Source organism: Perca flavescens, chromosome 1 (assembly GCF_004354835.1).
Source record: "Perca flavescens isolate YP-PL-M2 chromosome 1, PFLA_1.0, whole genome shotgun sequence".
In the NCBI taxonomy this organism is placed as follows: Eukaryota; Metazoa; Chordata; class Actinopteri; order Perciformes; family Percidae; genus Perca; species Perca flavescens.
This window is the reverse complement of record NC_041331.1, coordinates 42,210,442-42,229,277: the sequence shown is the minus strand read 5'-3', so window position 1 is coordinate 42,229,277 and position 18,836 is coordinate 42,210,442. Positions and strand designations below refer to the sequence as shown.

Genomic DNA, 18,836 nt, shown 5'->3' with positions numbered 1-18,836 from the left:
TCTCTGGACAAATGACATGGACCAGAGTCTGGTAGGACCAGGCTAATGTATCAGAGTCTGGTAGGACCAGGCTAATGGACCAGAGTCTGGTAGGACCAAGCTAATGTACCAGAGTCTGGTAGGACCAGGCTAGTGTATCAGAGTCTGGTAGGACCAGGCTAATGGACCAGAGTCTGGTAGGACCAGGCTAATGGACCAGAGTCTGGTAGGACCAGGCTAATGTACCAGAGTCTGGTAGGACCAGGCTAATGGACCAGAGTCTGGTAGGATCAGGTTAGTGTACCAGAGTCTGGTAGGACCAGGCTAATGGACCAGAGTCTGGTAGGACCAGGCTAGTGTACCAGAGTGTGGTAGGACCAGGCTATCAAGGAATGGCAATTCATCGTGCTTTCAACCCTTTGTTGAACAGGGAGCGCCATCTAGTGGGTTCACAGAATAAAGAAAATGGTTCATGAAGCTTCAACCATCACCACATGCCGGTCAAAATGGTCACTGCAGTCCCGATGGTCCGCAAGGTGCAGTGTTCGGACTGCACGCAGTATTAGCATCCATTTGTAGCACAGCTAGCCACAGCGTCTGTCCCTGTCTGTGGAGTCTTCACGGGTACAAAATATTGGACCCAAATCCGGCATGGATCAGATAAAACCTATCTTGTCAAAATAAATAAACTAATAATACATTTTAACACACATTTTCTCATATAGTTTGGAAGCTAAAGAAGCAATTCTTTAAATAAAAATAAAAAACGGTGGTCACACTTTTAATTTTGAATTTGATCGGACGGCAGAAAGGTGTGAATTTGTCATTTCAGTTGGACTTTACAAAATGAAAACAGGGAGTACAGTAGACGGCACATATATCCAGGGAATCAGACACATTAAAGACGAAATGGCACAAACACAAGAAACCAAAAGAAAAGCTCCTGCTCTTCGTCCGAGTCTAGCAGTTTGATTTCAGAGCATTTCAACAGCTTCATTATGAACGACTCACCGTTCGGCGTCAGTGTTGGTCCCCATCAGTAATGGTATATCTAGTATCGTTCGTAGATGTTTGCTTCTTTCAGAGGGATAAAATGATGGAAAACAAACCCGGGAAAAATGACTATTTTCTTACGTGTAAAAACATGTAGTGCAACTTCTTTACATGCAAGCAAATAACATGATCGAGACGAAAAAGCGAGAATGACATCGACGACGGTCAGCGTGTTGAAGACGAGCCATATGTCACACACACACACACACACACACACACACACACACACACACACACACACACACACACACACACACACACACACACACACACACACACACACACACACACACACACACACACACACAGCCCATCCCTGAAGCTCACAGAAAGTCAATGGATTTGTCTCTTCAAGAGGTCATAAAATATAGAAAGAAAAAAATAAAAACTGATTCTTAAGTAAAGTTGTAATCAATTGTTATTCATTGGTTTTGATTTACACTGGAAAAAAAAAAGTTAAATTAAATATATCTCAGTAAATACCATGAAAAGTGATAAGGCTTGAATCTTTCCTCCGGTTTGATGTATTCAAATGCACTCTTGTCTTTTAAACTCTGAAAACGGCACAGGTTCCTGTCGCGTCCAGACATCCATGTGGATGGACTGTTCCATCGCGTATCTTCTGGGGGAAAAAAGCCCTGATTGTCAGAACAAGTTTATAAAGAAGAATATGGTTGTTATTTCCCGGCCTTAAAGCTAAGTCCCGTTAGTATCCACACTCGTCCATCCATCGCTCCCAGTCTTAGCCCAGCCAATCCTGCGTTAAGGAAACTCGCTGCCATTCTCTCTCCGGTTGTTCGTCTCTGGAGTCGACTGGAGAATTTAAGCGTACCTTCGGTATTTTTCAACCTGGACTCTATTTTCTCATTGTTTTGCGTCTAAGTGAATGATGGGAACGACAATCTTTGACATTGGTCCAGTGTTAAAGCAAAAACAGCTGCAGATGGCAGTCAGCGAAACAAGCTACAATGTAAGTCAATGGGTAGTTGCACATCTTCAATTTACGTCCACTAAAAGTTCTGTTGTTGCCGCTGACAGACTCAGATTATTATTCTAATTGTCTGACAACATTATGGAAAGGATCCCTACAGAGATAGACCTCTTTGTTAAATAGTAAGATCCCTTATTTAAACATAAAAAAACATTCGCAAAATTGCTGGCACCAATCACACCAGACTCGATGTAAATAAACATTAACTTTATCATTGTAAACCACACTTCATTCAAAGTGGGCCAAAACAAAATAAAACTATAAAAAGCCGTCTTGGTTCGTCTTTCCACTGTTCCAACAATCACCACTCTGGTTTGGTTGAAATAAATCCTTAAATCACCCAACCTCATTTACATGTGCAGATATGCTGGCTCTATACACGCTAAAAGTCCTGATTATTTACATGAAGTCTGGTGGAGTTTGGGAATTGGCAACCTCTGTGCCGTTTCTGGTTAAACAAAGAGGATTTTAGTATTTAAAAAAATTGTCCTTTAGCGTTACATTGCAGCCCGGTCCAAGACTGCTGATCGCAGCGTTCTCGTTCAATGCAGGACCAATTTCAGAGCCAGTTGTTCCCACCAGTCACTTAGACACAATAACATCAGAAAACAGGGTCCAGATTGAAAAGAAACGGAGTTACCCTTCAATGCACAGGAGCCCCGAGAATGTTCCAAAGAGCTTTACCGGCATTGTTTGCTGCCCAGCGGCGCAGTGCAGGGTCAGTACGAGTCTGTCCGAACTCTGGGACCTCGTCCGGAGGGCCAAGGGACTCGCTGGCTCTCCGCAGTTCTGCTCTTTTAGATGACCCTCTGGGCCGTGAGGTACTTGAGAGCAGCCGAGCCGTACTTCCTGGACAGGTCCTGGTGGAACTCGTCCTTCAGCGTGTTCAGACAGTTGCGGTAGCTGGAGCTGGAGCGAAACTTGGAGATGTCGAAGCTGGGAGCGTGGGGCATGTGGATCATGAAGGCGTTGGGGAGGACCATCAGGTCGTACTCCTGAGGGGAGGGAAAACAAACGGATTGAGACCACGAGAGATATGAAATAATAAATGGTAAATCGCACCCTCGACTTACGAACTTGAACGGTTACCAACAAAATAAAAGTTATAATCAAACTGTATTCTTATTGTGGGGCAATTGGCTCTCAAAATTGAAAAAAAGCAACATAGTAGATTTCTAGTCCCTCCCCATTTACTCAGCCAATGTTAGCTACTACCTAAATATTACCTAAAATTCTGGCATTGGTATCGGTGTGCAAGTCCATGCACCAAATCCAATACCAAGTAATTTAGCCTGAAAGAAATCTACTTTAAAGTAGCTTCACCTAGATTAAACAGACGTTTGCTAACGTTAGCTCTCGGCTTAATTTCTCTAAAAACAGAAGCCTACACAGAGCCATTTTTAAGATTTATTTATTTGTTCTTTTTTGGTTATGATGGACTTTTAAACTAGATAAAAAAAAAAAAGTTCTCTGGCGTTAATTCTCTGTATTTGTTGATTATGTTTTTGTAGTATACAGCTGTTTAAAGGTCCCATGACATGGTGCTCTTTGGATGGTTTTATATAGACCTTAGTGGTTCCCTAATACTGTATCTGAAATCTCTTTTATACAGACCTCAGTGGTCCCCTAATACTGTATCTGAAGTATCTTTTATATAGGCCTCAGTGGTCCCCTAATACTGTATCGGAAGTCTGTTTTATATAGACCTCAGTGGTCCCCTAATACTGTATCTGAAGTCTCTTTTATATAGACCTTAGTGGTCCCCTAATACTGTATCTGAAGTCTCTCTTATAATGACCTCAGTGGTCCCCTAATACTGTATCTGAAGTCTCTTTTATATAGACCTTAGTGGTCCCCTAATACTGTATCTGAAGTCTCTTTTATGTAGACCTTAGTGGTCCCCTAATACTGTATCTGAAGTCTCTTTTATATAGACCTTAGTGGTCCCCTAATACTGTATCTGAAGTCTCTTTTATATAGACCTTAGTGGTCCCCTAATACTGTTTCTGAAGTCTCTTTTATATAGGCCTTAGTGGTCCCCTAATACTGTATCTGAAGTCTTTTTTTATATAGACCTTAGTGGTCCCCTAATACTGTATCTGAAGTCTCTTTTATATAGGCCTTAGTGGTCCCCTAATACTGTATCTGAAGTCTTTTTTTATATAGACCTTAGTGGTCCCCTAATACTGTGGAGGTGGAGGGTGGGGGTGTAGCCTTGACCAACTGCCTCTTTGCTCGTTTGAAAGCCATGATGTCTCTCTCTCTCTCTCTCTCTCATGGGTGGGCCAAATTCTCTGGGCGGGCAAAGCAGAGAAAGGGGAAGTAACCTTGCCCCTTATGACCTCATAAGGAGAAGATTCCTGATTGGCCCATCTGAGCTTTCATTTTCTCAAAGTCAGAGCAGGATACCCACGTTTTACACCTATCACCATTTCTAGCCACTGGGGGACCATAGGCAGGCTGGGGGGAACTCATATTAATGTTAAAAAAAAACTCATAAAATGACATTTTCATGCCATGGGCCCTTTAAAAAACTATTTGATTTTAACGCAAATTCAGGAAAGTATTCAGACCCCTTTACATTTTTTACTCTGTTTCATTGCAGCCATTTGCTAAAAATCAAAAAAGTTCATTTTATTTCTCATTAATGTACACTCAGCACCCCATCTGGACAGAAAAAAACAGAAATGTAGACATTTTTGCAAATTTATTAAAAAAGAAAAACTGAAATATCACATGGTCATAAGTATTCAGACCCTTTGCTCAGTACTGAGTAGAAGCACCCTCTTGAGATAGTACAGCCATGAGTCTTCTTGGGAATGATGCAACAAGTTTTTCACACCTGGATTTGGGGATTCTCTGCCATTCTTCCTTGCAGATCCTCTACAGTTCCGTCAGGTTGGATGGTGACCGTTGGTGGACAGCCATTTTCAGGTCTCTCCAGAGATGCTCAATTGGGTTTAGGTCAGGGCTCTGGCTGGGCCAGTCAAGAATGGTCACAGAGTTGTTCCGAAGCCACTCCTTTGTTATTTTAGCTCTGTGCTTCGGGTCATTGTCTTGTTGGAAGGAGAACCTTCGGCCCAGTCTGAGGTCCTGAGCACTCTGGTTGAGGTTTTTTCTTCCAGGATATCTCTGTACTTGGCCGCATTCATCTTTCCTTCAATTGGAACCAGTCGTCCTGTCCCTGCAGCTGATAGGATGATGCTGCCACCACCATGTTTCACTGTTGGGATTGTATTGGGCAGGTGATGAGCAGTGCCTGGTTTTCTCCACACATACAGCTTAGAATTAACGCCAAAAAGTTCAATCATGGTCTCATCAGACCAGAGAATCTTATTTCTCAAAGTCTGGGAGTCCTTCATGTGTTTTTGGCAAACTCTATGCAGGCTTTCATAGGTCTTGCACTGAGGAGAGGCTTCCTCTACGATAAAGCCCCAACTGGTGGAGGGCTGCAGTGATAGTTGACTTTGTGGAACTTTCTCCCATCTCCCTACTACATCTCTGGAGCTCAGCCACAGTGATCTTTGGGTTCTTCTTTACCTCTCTCACCAAGGCTCTTCTCCCACGATTGCTCAATTTGGCTGGACGGCCAGGTCTAGGAAGAGTTCTGGACGTCCCAAACTTCTTCCGCTGCAGAAATTCTTTCTAACCTTGGCCAGATCTGTGCCTTACCACAATTCTGTCTCTGAGCTCCTTGGCCAGTTCCTTCGACCTCATGATTGTCATTTGCTCTGACATGCACTGTGAGCTGTAAGGTCTTATATAGACAGGTGCCTTTCCTAATCAAGTCCACTCAGTTTAATTAAACACAGCAGTACTCCAATGAAGGAGCAGAACCATATGAAGGAGGATCAGAAAAAAATGGACTGCATGTGAGTTAAATATGAGTGTCACAGCAAAGGGTCTGAATACTTATGACCATGTGATATTTCAGTTTTTCTTTTTTAATAAATTTGCAAAAATTTCTATATTTCTGTTTTTTTCTGTCCAGATGGGGTGCTGAGTGTACATTAATGAGAAATAAAATTAACTTTTTTGATTTTAGCAAATGGCTGCAATGAAACAAAGAGTGAAAAATGTAAAGGGGTCTGAATACTTTCCGTACCCACTCTATATGTGACTTTAATCTCAAGAGAATGTACAAGTTTTTGTCAGAGTAGTTGTGAGTTTTCATCTCGTACACTTACTACTTTAATATGGAAAAAAAAATCTTTCGGAATATACCCCCTCATCCCTCGTGTTTTTTCTACCTACAAAATAATCTCTCATTAGTCCCACAGCGGGGGAAACGGCCCAGATAGTTGGTCGTAGCTCACAGTGAAGATTCTGTGAAAACATATGTTTTAAGTGGCTGAGAGGATAATGATTAATCACCACAACTCTCACTGTACTTAATTTTTTTTAACAATTCATAATGCTTCTGCTTCTCCTCTGAAAATATTTGTTACACTTTGTAGTCTTCCACAATGCAAAACTGCATTTGGGAGGACATCATTCTCCTTTGTGGCTATAAATCAGTGGAATTCTCTTCCTAAAGAGCTAATTTCATGCACTCATTCTCACGTTTTTAACAAAGCAGACTTGCTCCCACCAGTGAATTGATGTGCTAAATTGCTGTGTGTTTATGGGGGGGGAGGGTCTAGTTTTAGCTCTAGATGGGGTGGGATAGGGGGATAATAATGTCTGTAGAATTATATGATTTTATGTATCTGTATTGCATACTGTAAATACTTTGTCTGTATTTTATTGCACCATCTACCTGCCCAGGGACTTTCGGCGGAAACTAGCCATTTGCTACAACCTGGCACAAGACATCTATTAATGTTTTTTGTGCACTGTCCCTGTTCAAATAAATAAATTACAATGACAATTAATATTCCTCTTCACCCAACATGTGTGTGTGTGTGTGTGGATCTGAACCGCCGTCAGACGTACCTGTGCGTCCAGCTCCAGGATGTGAGACACCTTGTTCCAGCCGAAGCCGACAAAGCGCTGGTCATACTCGGGACAGTCTCGCCTCACCACGACGTACGGCTCAAAGTCCGGCTCCCACTCCACCTTATACGGCGTGGTGGCTGTTCGCCATTTGGCATAGTTGCTCGGAGCGTGACCTTTAGGCCACACATGATACCTGGAGATGCAGGAAAAGAAAGTTAAATTAAATGATAATCTACTTTTCTTTCCCTAATCATGATTCACCAATATGTTTTTTATTTTGTATTCATATACCTGAAGGTGTAAAGAGCCCCCATGTCCAGCATGGAGAGCAGCTCAGCTTTGGATTTGGGGAAGGACAGACGGTAACGAAGTGTCTCGAACGCCGGAACCACCAGAGCCTTCTTAGTGTGAGCCATGTCCAGCTGCACCATGGACCTCCTGCACGGAGGAAAACGGCACAGTGTTCATACGACAAAAACTCAACATTTCTTATCATGGACGAGCAAGACAAACAGTATTCTGGCGTAATGTAGTCTGGATCAACGATGTTCTGGTGGATGTGTTGCCGCTTAAACTACAATCACAACCTCTGAGCTAACGAGCTACACGCTGAAAATGTCAAGTTTTGAAGAACATTTTGATGGTGCAACAAGGCAGATTATTTTCTATTGGCTGTTGAATCACGAGACGTCTCTTGCGTTCTAAAACCAGCCTCTGGAGACTCCACCAGCTGACTTCTCTATTTACTGTTGAAACAGGAGACGTCTCTTATGTTCTTAAACCAGCCTCTGGAGACTCGACCAGCGGAGTCGCAGTGACACCATCAGCTGGTTTGAGTCGAGCTGAGACGGGCCGGTTCAGACCGCTGAAACTTTTCTCTGCTACGTTCTGAAACGGTTTTGTCTCGTCGAAAATCATTAATCTGAACTGGCTTAACATTATTGTCCTAAAAGATTGTTGAACCGGAGACTTGATACATGGATATAAGGCAGAAAAGCTCTTGTTTCAGTCTAGTCCCATTTAACAGGGTAGCATTATGGCAAAAAAACCAGCAGAAGAGTCATTTTCAGCCCAACCTGTGTTACATACCCTATTAGGAGACCTTAAGGAACAGCATGAAATACCGTATACTGTATAACCATTCCATCACCCCTTTAAAGCCACTCCAATATAATTGGCTGGTGCAGACATACATGCCTCCTGTCTTGTCAAATAAATACAACATTTCACAGTCGTAATAGCAATGGAAAATCAATAAAAACATTGTTAAAAAAATAAGAATAAGAGTGTGAACCGGAGTCCCGCGGCTAACCGTACCTGAGGTAATCGTAGAGGCCGTACATCGGCAGGAAGTCCACGTCGGTCAGGAAAACATACGGTGTGTTGGCGTTCTTCAGCGCCACGTTCCTGACCAGGTTGACGGGGTAGAACTGGCCCTCCTTGTAGACGATGTGGTAGCCGACGTTCTTGCGGTTCTTGAGGACCTCGGAAGCCTGGGCGTAGCGGAGGAACTGCTGGGCCTCGGCGTCGGACATGTAGAGTGCCAGGCTGATGGGGCCTTCCCAGTGCTTGCAGATGGCCTCCAGCATCTGCAGCCTGCAGGTCGAGCCGACACAAACATGTTCAACAAGGAGACGAGGATCGCAACATTCGTTACCAAATAATTCCTCTAATTTGTGAATTAGGGGCAGGACCGTAGAAGCATGGCTGTAAAATAAAATATCTTAAGAGCAATTATTGAAGGGGACACAAATAATTAGGGCTGGGCGATAGGGAGACATCACGATATTCTTGACCAAATACCTTGATATCGATATTGCGGCGATATTTTAGGGTTCACAATTGGTGCTTTAACAGAATATCTTCACACTTAGATTTTAGATAAATAATCATCAGTAATGTGGACATAATGTCTACGTGGGGAAAAGGCAAATAATAGAAGAGCTAGAAAAGTCTGGTAAGTTCAGAAAATGACATCACTTTACTGTAATGCAGCCTTTAAAACCAGGAAAAGACAACACTTAGGTCATATCACGATATCACGATATCCAAAATCTAAGACGACATCTAGTCTCATATCAAGATATCAATATAATATCCATATATTGCCCAGCCCTACAAATAATACATACACATTGGACTTGTATAGGATATGTGTAGTTGTGGAACTCCAGTAAGTAGGCTGGCAAAGCTGTTTGAAGCAGTGCTACTTGGGCGGAGTGATATGGGTGTGTGTGAGACTAGAGGTGTGAATCTTCACTGATTATGATTATCATGTCAGCGATTCTATTCGATATCTCGATGCATCATGATGTGTCAAATAAATATTTCTATTAAAGCCATGTAGGATATTTAATTCATAGCTTTTCAAGCTTCAAAAACCAAACATTCTGCAGTGCTCTAATACTAAATAAATTGGATACATAAAACTATACAGCACTGAGCACATGGCACTTCCTGAATGTGCAAAACATACCAGAATATGTAAACAGAAATGTTGTTAGGTCTGCATTACATTGTAAATAGAAATAATCGATTATGAGCCGGCCGATTATCGATGCAGCATCGTCCATGTCCACGATTCCATGCATCGATTATTTGATTAATTCCAACACCTCTAGTCAGGGGCGCCACCAGGAATTTTGGGCCCCATGACAAAAAATCTAATTGGGCCCCCTCAGCGCAGCTGTTGTCATCACATCTCTAGGACCTAACTGTCCCATCAAAAGCTTTACATAACTCTTAATTAAAAGGTTCTTGTAGTTCAATACTAGTACTAGCACCATATTTGTACCACTCACAGACTAGAGGCTACCCACCTTTCTTGGTGTAAAACTGGGTTACAGTTTGACACTCTTTCCTTGGTCTTTCCTCTCTCTCTTTTCTCTCTTTCCTTTTTTGAAAGCCATAATTTAATTTAACGTTACTTGGCAACATTGTGGTCACTGTAGTTCTGGCGCATCTACTGACTGCACCGTTGCTGAGTGCGCTAAGGCAGGACCAAACCATTTCATGCAGACACAGGGGGGTGGTCGGTCAATATGGATGTTTACTTTTTATTCATTGGGGATATTTAACTTTTACTGCCCAAAACAAGTAAAAACAAAGAGATCATTAATTGTATTATTATATTTGAAATATATATACCGGTACACTGAATGATGATGGTTTAATAATTTTATATGTCTTGTATGAGAGTGTTAGTTGGCCTTCTTTGCACAATCACAGGTTGGAGCATTGGTACTTTTTACTTTTCTTTTTAAGGCCATATTGTGTAAACTGCCTCCTTACTTATGTTCTCTCCTGACTTCTAAAGTCACCACTGGGAAATGTAATCTTCGATCATATGGGCAAATCATGTATGACATTCCCCGAACGCAAACTGTTTTCGGTGAAAGTGCTTTTAAATTTTTTGCACCCCCATCCTGGTATAAACTGCAGAATCATCTTAAATTAGACTGACCTACCAACATTGATACAGTTTAAAATTAGGATAAAGGATTATTTGAGTACTAAATGCACATGTGCAGCTACTGAGCGCTGCTGGTGATTATGTGGAGATGATGTTAATTTGCCGACTGTTTTCTTTTTCTGTTCTCTGTTGTATGTTTTTGTTGTATATTTTAAATATGGAACTTATGTACTGCTGTCTTGGCCAGGACTCCCTTGAAAAAGAGATTCTGAATCTCAATGGGATTTCTCCTGGTTAAATAAAAAAAATATTAGTTTTTACCTATTTTTTGGGGCCCCTGTCAGTCATGGGCCCTTGGAATTGTCCTAACTTTCCCCCTCTAGTATGCACTTATCTAACTCTGGGGGATACGGGGAATAAGACAATAAGACAAGTCCCAATAAGTCTGCGTGTTCCTTTGACGCACTGGTATCTGTTTGCTACTCAGTATCGGACAAAAACTAAAGTTCGGGAATCTGTATCGGTATTGGGAGGGACATTTTTTAATTAGAACGTTTGATCGTCTGACCCAAGTCATTTCTGATTTTCTTTCTGACGAGCAGCAGCTGAAAGAGTGGGCGGGTACCTGTTAGAGTCCGGATCGGGCTGAATTTTTCTGCCTTGGCCCGGCCCGCGTCCGACAGAGCCGTGACCAAACCCGAGCACCGACAGGCATTAAGAAATTTGTGTCCGAGCCCGACACAGTTAAAATCTAATTTTTTTCTCATACTAATGTAGATACGTACATACATGTAGGCTACGTTTTTGTGTGGAAAGCCAGCTTTTATTAACCAGCTGTAGGAAGGCATTCGTAAATGTCAGATGAGGTCATCGGCTCACACGGGACAACAACAAGCGCACGTTAATCAGCTGTTAAAATGTTCAGTGTGTTAACCTTTCCTGATCGCTTCGTTTCCGACCGTGATCAGAAAACCAGCGGAGACTCGTGACCTCCAGGTTACCCACGTTATAACATGAATATCGTCAGGGTTAAAATCCCGTTTCTGGTGAGACAATGACTGAACTTGGCTTTCAGTCTGGAGTTTATTTCAGACACCGCACACACTGTGTAGCTACAAAACTTAATCGTATTGTACCAACTCTGCTCCGGTTGCATACAACACGTCTGCTTCCTCTTTCTCTATCTCTCTTCTGACCACTTTACACACACACACACACACACACACACACACACACACACACACACACACACACACACACACACACACACACACACACACACACACACACATTTGTTTTATCTTTGTGGGGACCCGCCATTGACATAATCTATTCCCTAGCCCCTTACCCTAACCTTAACCATCACAACTAAATGCCTAACCTTAACCCTTAGCCTCACCCTAACCATAACCTAATTCTAGCCCTAATCCTAAAACCAAGTCTTAACCCTCAAACAGCCCTTTAACCTTGTGGGGTCCAGCATTTTGGTCCCCACAAGGCTGTGCAGACCCCGGTACAACAAATGCCTTATTGCACTGATGTGACCGAGCCTGACCCAAACCCGACCATAATTTCTAAAGATCCGTCCGAACCGTATCCATGCCCTAGTACCTGTCCATGGAGAGCTGGGCCACCAGCGTGATGTCGGTGTCGTCCTCCGTGGGCGTGTACTCGTACTGCAGGAAGTACAGGTGCACTCTGTGGACGGTGAGCCGCTCCCGACGGAAGTCGTAACACTGATCGTCCTCGTCCAGCTCCTCCAGGGCCGCCTGCAGCTGAGGACACACGCCGCTGTTTAAAGCTCGGAGGAAGTCTTTAAAAAAGGACAACGCTTGAACCACAAACATCCCAAGAAACGAGAACTAATCTTTTTCCTCGTTTCCTGCCACATTTGTCGCTTTAAACATGCCACAGCTTCCTGTGAAATTCAGGATTGACTTTAAAGTCCTTCTTCTGACCTACAAAGCCCTAAATGGTCAAGCACCATCCTATCTAGAACAGCTCTTAGTACCTTATTGTCCCACTAGAGCACTGCGCTCCCAGAATGCAGAGTTACTTGTGGTTCCTAGAGTCTCCAAAAGTAGAATGGGAGCCAGAGCCTTCAGCTACCAGGCTCCTTTCCTGTGGAACCAGCTCCCAGTCTGGGTTAGGGGGGCAGACACCATCACCTCATTTAAGAGTAAACTGAAAACTCTCCTCTTTGATAAAGCTTATAGTTAAGAAGTGAGGAGTTGCAGCGTCCGCCTAACCCGGCCCACCTGCTTCTCTTCATAGTCATCAGATTTATTGATCATATAATCAATAATATAGCCAGAGTAGAGGGAGGCAGGCCAGTACAGCCTCTCATCAATGTTTTCATTTGTTTCCTTTAGCTCTGCGATTCCCTGCAATGCCCGGCCTCGTCCTACTGCGTCCTGCCGCGTCCACCCGTGCTCTGCAGCGCCACGTTACATCCCGCAACACCCTGCTGTGATGTTCATACGCACAGAGTAGTCAGGATCCCGTATTGGAGACTGCACTACTCCGTATGACACGATGTGCCCTGCTATGACATGAACTACAACGACTACCTTCAAAGTCACTGTTCCATTATCTTTAATGCGACTATTATCGCCTTCACACCCCCAACCGGCCCCGTCAGACACCGCCTACCAAGAGTCTGGGTCTGCCGAGGTTTCTTCCTAAAAGGGAGTTTTTCCTCGCCACTGTCGCAATAGCTACTGCTAATGCTTGCTCTTGAGGGAATTACTGTAATTGTTGGGGCTTTGTAAATTATAGAGTGTAGTCTAGACCTACTCTATCTGTAAAGTGTCTCGAGATATATATACCTTATGTCTCTGTTATGATTTGATACTATAAATAAAATTGAATTTAATTGAAATTGAACTTATTGGGACTTTAGCTTATTCAGCATATTCACCAGAGTTAGTTAAGTCCATACATACCCTTCTCATCTCTGTGCGTGCTGTAATGCTGTCTGACGGCTCCAGCATTAGCTTAGCCTAGCACAGATCCTGGAGGTAACTGGTTCCAACTAGCCTACTGCTCCGAATAAGTGACAAAATAACGCCAACATGTTCCTATTTAAATGTTGTGATTTGTAGATTCACAGCGTGTACAAATAACAAGGTCACATGACACACAGCCGTCTTCTAACCGTATACATACTGGGAACTATATTCTCTCTTAGCACCTCCAGGATCTGTGCTAAGCTAGGCTAGTTGGAACCAGTCACCTCCAGGATCTGTGCTAGGCTAAGCTAATGCTGGGGGCATCAGACAGCCTTACAGCACGCACTGAGATGAGAAGGGTCTGTATGGACTTAGCTAACTCTGGGGGATACGGTGAATAAGCTGAAGTCCCAATAGGTCGGCGTGTTCCTTTAAAATGAACAACGCTTATAATGGTTTCTCCTCCGCGGACAATAAACATACCACAACCAATTAAACCAATGAAATAAATTTGGATTCTTAGGAAGATTTGGCAAATCTGAGCAGGAACTGTGTTACGATGGCAACCACACTCCTGCTGTACAGTACAAATTAATCACTTTTAGTATTACTATCCTGCAAATGATGAAATGTGGGATCCTTACCGAAAGTGTTGATGTGTGATTATGTTAAAAGTAAATTAAATATTGGCCTGGTCAGTCATGCTTCAACCCCTTTAAGTACCACGATTAGTTAGAGCAAACTTCTGTATGTGTGTGTGTGTTTGTGTGTGTGTGTCTTAGGGGTGGGAAAAAAAAAAATTGATACAGCATAGTATCGCAATATTTTCCGTGGCAATACTGTATCGATACAAAGACGCCAAGTATGGATCTTTTATTATATATGTGTTGGTCAGTTTGCCTGCTTGTTACAATCCCCATTTTGCAGCAATAAAACTGAAGTGTATCTTTTTAGATAAAAACAGATGTTGACAAAATTTCCTTTTGGGGACATAATTTAAATAAATAATATCATGAGACCTCTGGTGATTCCCACCCCTGGTGCGTCTCTAACCTGGACACTCTCTGGGTTGGCCTGACTCGGGCAGCCGAACAGCTCTCGTCTCAGCAGGTTTCCGTCGTACTCCAGGAAGGTCAGGTAGAGGTTCCTGAAGAACTCCACGTGCTTGTTCTTCACTCGGAGCTTCTTCGGAGAGTTCCAGTGGATCACCTGAAACCACAGCACGGAGCTCACTCAGTTACTACACTCATATCCCTTTCTCAATGGACAAATCTCTGCCTCTAAGTCCGCCTTTTCTTCCCAATCTGCACTCATACATCACATCAGTCGGCACCGAGTTTGACTGAGAGGCTGAATAAGTTACAGATTTAAAAAAAAGATATTTTTCACTGGCCTTTATGCTGCTTTCTGTTGTAAGAGTAGCGTTTCTCTTTTGGAGAATGAATGTGGCGGTGTGTGGGGAGTGTGTGTGTATGTGTGTGTGGCGCTGTGTGTGTGTGTGTGCAGCAGTGTGTGGGGAATGTGTGTGTATGGCGCTGTGTGTGTGCATGTGTGTGTGTGTGTGCGGTGGTGTGTGGGTAATGTATGTGTGTGCAGCAGTTTGTGTGTGTGTGTGTGTGGGTAATGTGTGTGGCGGCGTGTGTGTGTGGCAGTGTGTGTGTGTGTGTGGTGGAGCGAGTGAGAGAGTGACAGTGAATATACAGCAGAGTTTACAGTGTTGTGCACCGTATCTGAAAGCTGTCGCAAGAAAAGTTCCGGTGCCTTTGTGACGGTAAAAATGACAATACCTATATAAGAAAATTAAATGGATGACACTGTCAGCTTGTGTGTGTGTGTGTGTGTGTGTGCGTGTGTGTGTACCTTGAGGTCAGAAACCTCGGTGTAGCACTGCTCGGAGCGAGTGTGGTCCGACAGCTGGACGTTCCAGAAGCAGGGCAGCTGGTGCACCAGCACCGGGTTCTGCTTGATGAAGGCGTTGAAGATGTCCTGCACACAGGGGACGAACCACAGCTTTAACAACACTCCATCGGCTTCTGTGCTAGAGCTGTCTGTCTTCCTCTAGAATACCATTCAAATTTCATTTGTTCATTTATTTATTTTTATTTTTTTTAAGGGTGCCCTGTCACACAAAACCATTTTCCTTGTATTTTTTTAAATCTGTCAGGTCCATATGTGTGTGTGTGTTATGTGGTGAATGTGAAAATGAACTGTTACCTCCTCTGTCAGCTCTAGGCACTGGACAGAAATAAGCAGAGAAATCAGACCAATCACAACAGCTGGTCAGTCTGACATCATACTGCCTGAGCTCATTACTATTCATGAGCTCACCCAGTTGGGCTGGCTAAAAGATGCTGACATCCATCTCATTGGCTAGCTGTTAGCCAATCAGATTCAAACAGCTTAGCTTGTTGAATATTAATGAGAATGAATGAGTTCCTGATAAATTATGGCATTTCTTAGATTTTTGCTATCTAAAATAGCCTTAATATTTTTCTCGTAAATTAAATACAAAAAGTCTCTCGTCTCCTCGTTCGTCCACTTCCATCATGTCTTTGTTGACACCTGTCATGTGTGCAAACGGAGCGGAAATACTGGGCGGAAATGAACTATAACTTCTTCTTCTTCGTTTTGTGGCAGGTTGCAACCATAAAATGACCTAAAACTTAAATGCAATTTATTAATTTATTTGGCAAATAACGTTTCCATCAGCGTTTATCGCATAAGCCGTATATATAATCGATCAAGATAAAATCCGATAATCAGGTCGGAACCAAACCCGCAGCCGCTGCGACAAGGAGTGAGCCTCTGTACGTGGTGGCGCACGCACAACTATGTGAGCTAACGAACCCCGGCTTTGTTGTTTCTGAGAAATCAGGAAACAGGACTGTGTTCCTGAAAGCGCGAGTCATGGCTTCATCACGGCTTCATCACGGCTTCATCACGGCTCGACTTTTCATCAGAAAAGAAGAGCAATGTTATCGGTCTGCTAGTTCCCTGGCAACCTCAGCCTTTATTTTACACTCGGATTGATGACTAAGGCCTCACCGTGGATTTTAAAAATGCAATCACAGTCGGTGGTGGTAGCTCAACAAAACACACAAAAAGGCTGCTAGCGATGATGCAGCACAGATCAAAGAGAAGTTGTGGTCTCATTCTGTTCATCTGAGATGGTATTGATGCATCAAAACAGACATCTATATCAGTTTAAGTGGAGCGCTATATTTAGAATATTTCCGGAGCTTTACAGTACAGGCCAAAAGTTTGGACACGCCTTCTCATTCAATGCGTTTCCTTTTTATTTTCATGACTATTTACATCGTAGATTCTCACTGAAGGCATCAAAACTATGAATGAACACATATGGAATTATGTACTTAACAAAAAAGTGTGAAATAACTGAAAACATGTCTTATATTTTAGATTCTTCAAAGTAGCCACCCTTTGCTTTTTTTGATAACTCTGCAAACCCTTGGTGTTCTCTCAATGAGCTTCATGAGGTAGTCACCTGAAATGGTTTTACCTTCACAGGTGTGCTTTGTCAGGGTTCATTAGTGGAATTTTTTCCCTTATTAATAAAAAAAGCAAAGTGTGGCTACTTTGAAGAATCTAAAATATAAGACATGTTTTCAGTTATTTCAGAAGGTGTGTCCAAACTTTTGGCCTGTACTGTACCTTGCAGTCAGACAACCTTTTAGGCAGACCCTTTTAGGACGAGGAACTGAAGCCGTTATCTCTGCTCTCTTCAAAGCCACCAGACTCCTTTGACAAACACAGCAATTTTACCTCGCAGAATACGGGATTTGCTGCTCTGGCGCTGCCTCCATTGCTCGGTGTGTTTAGGTTATTGTGTGACTTGGGTGTTTTAAAAGGGTTAGGAACTAACAAAACTAAAAATAAAGCAACCGACAGAGGCACAGGTAGAGCAGCAACTCCCGTGTTCTGCGAGGTAAAATTGCTGTTTTTGTCAAAGGAGTCTGGTGGCTTCATTCTAAATATAGTGTAGGCTACACTTAAACCGATATGGATTTTTTCTAAATGGAGCGAAAATGAACCACAGAAGATGAAATTGAATGTCTGTGCCCCACTGACCTTTTTCTCTAGTCCCACCAAATGTCCACTTATAAACCAGGGTAACCCCCAGGATTTTTAGAGACATTTTTAATACCACATAGGATGAAATTTAATGCCAATTTCTCGGCCATATCATGGAAAATAAGTGGGGATTTTAAGCCCTAAAAAAAAGAATTATTTACCAAGAAACATCACTTGAATTTAATAAAACGTTGTTGTGAAATGCGTTTCTACTTTAATAACATCAAAGGACTAAAATATGTGTTGCATTTAGAGCTCTTATGCTATTACACTAAAAATACAAAATAAATTTAAACGTTAGCCAAACAAAACAATCAGTTATTTATGATGTTTTATTTAGAAATAAATAAATAAAAAAAGACCATTGTAATGACATTTTTGTGTGCTTTAAAGGCCTTATTTTTTAGAATATTAAATATAAGACTTTTTTAATACTTTAAAACAAGGGTGTCAAACTCATTTTCACTTAGGGCCACACTGGAAGAAAGAATCACATCAAGGGCCGGACATATATACGGAGTATATCGACTTGCTTTTGTCCAATATCTTTGACTGTATTACTGCACGTTGCTTTTTTGACATCGCTGTAGCGCTGTAGTCAGTAGTGCAGTTTTTTTTTTCGACTTCTTTGTGGCTTTTTCAGATGTTTTTTGTCACCTTTTTATTTAAATTGTTTAAAAAAAAATTTGACATTTTTGTCGACATGAAGCACTACATAAGTCAGCAAAAATGTGCCTCAAAGTTGGCAAATCTGCCAAATTCCTGTGTTTTTGGTTTTGGCGCACAACTAGGCGGGCCAAAATCTATTTTGAACCTAAATTGATATGAGGGCCTGATCATAATCTGCCGCAGGCCTTGAGTTTGCCACATGTGCTTTAAAGGAACCCTAAAACCAAGATAAATTAAAGTCTTATCGGCAGGTTGCCCCTTCCTCTGGCAGATAAGTTAACACTGTAACACAGAAGCGTGCTTCCACAGTGGCCTCGGCGAGTTGAAGGTGTCCCTGACCTGATCAGCCAGCGACGTACTGAGCATGCTCATTAGCTCCCTCTCTGCCGTCAGCCGCCACATCTGCTCCCAACCGATTCGCCGCAGCCGCTCCAGGTAGAGAAGGATGACGCCTGCAGGAGGGAACAAGAAAGAAGTCACAAACATGACGCGGGGAACCGACTTTGACACAACACCGGTTGTGAAGCCACAGGGTCCTGCGAGGTGTGTTCAGGTGCATTCTGGGCATGCTGGTCTTACAGGGAGGTGTGTTCAGGTACATTCTGGGCGTGCTGGTCTTACAGGGAGGTGTGTTCAGGTGCATTCTGGGCATGCTGGTCTTACAGGGAGGTGTGTTCAGGTACATTATGGGTGTGCTGGTCTTACAGGTAGGTGTGTTCAGGTACATTCTGGGTGTGCTGGTGTTACAGGG

At 42.8% G+C, this 18,836-nt stretch overlaps 1 protein-coding gene across 2 annotated transcripts in view; it reads right to left on the bottom strand.

Annotated features, from left to right (window-relative positions):
* Window positions 1–389: 389 nt before the first annotated feature.
* The window catches only part of large2 (LARGE xylosyl- and glucuronyltransferase 2), a 42,101-nt gene continuing 23,654 nt past the window's right edge, over window positions 390–18,836 (bottom strand). The window contains exons 7-14 of one of the 2 annotated variants that reach the window (XM_028575313.1): window positions 18,425–18,537; window positions 15,185–15,310; window positions 14,378–14,533; window positions 11,985–12,148; window positions 8,279–8,557; window positions 7,253–7,399; window positions 6,959–7,154; window positions 390–3,018 (exon numbers count right to left, since the gene is read on the bottom strand). In XM_028575313.1, the coding sequence (XP_028431114.1) occupies window positions 2,821–3,018; window positions 6,959–7,154; window positions 7,253–7,399; window positions 8,279–8,557; window positions 11,985–12,148; window positions 14,378–14,533; window positions 15,185–15,310; window positions 18,425–18,537 (1,379 nt within the window). In that variant the 3' untranslated portion in view covers window positions 390–2,820. The remainder of the gene's footprint in view (window positions 3,019–6,958; window positions 7,155–7,252; window positions 7,400–8,278; window positions 8,558–11,984; window positions 12,149–14,377; window positions 14,534–15,184; window positions 15,311–18,424; window positions 18,538–18,836) is intronic. The other variant, XM_028575321.1, reaches the window with a different exon arrangement.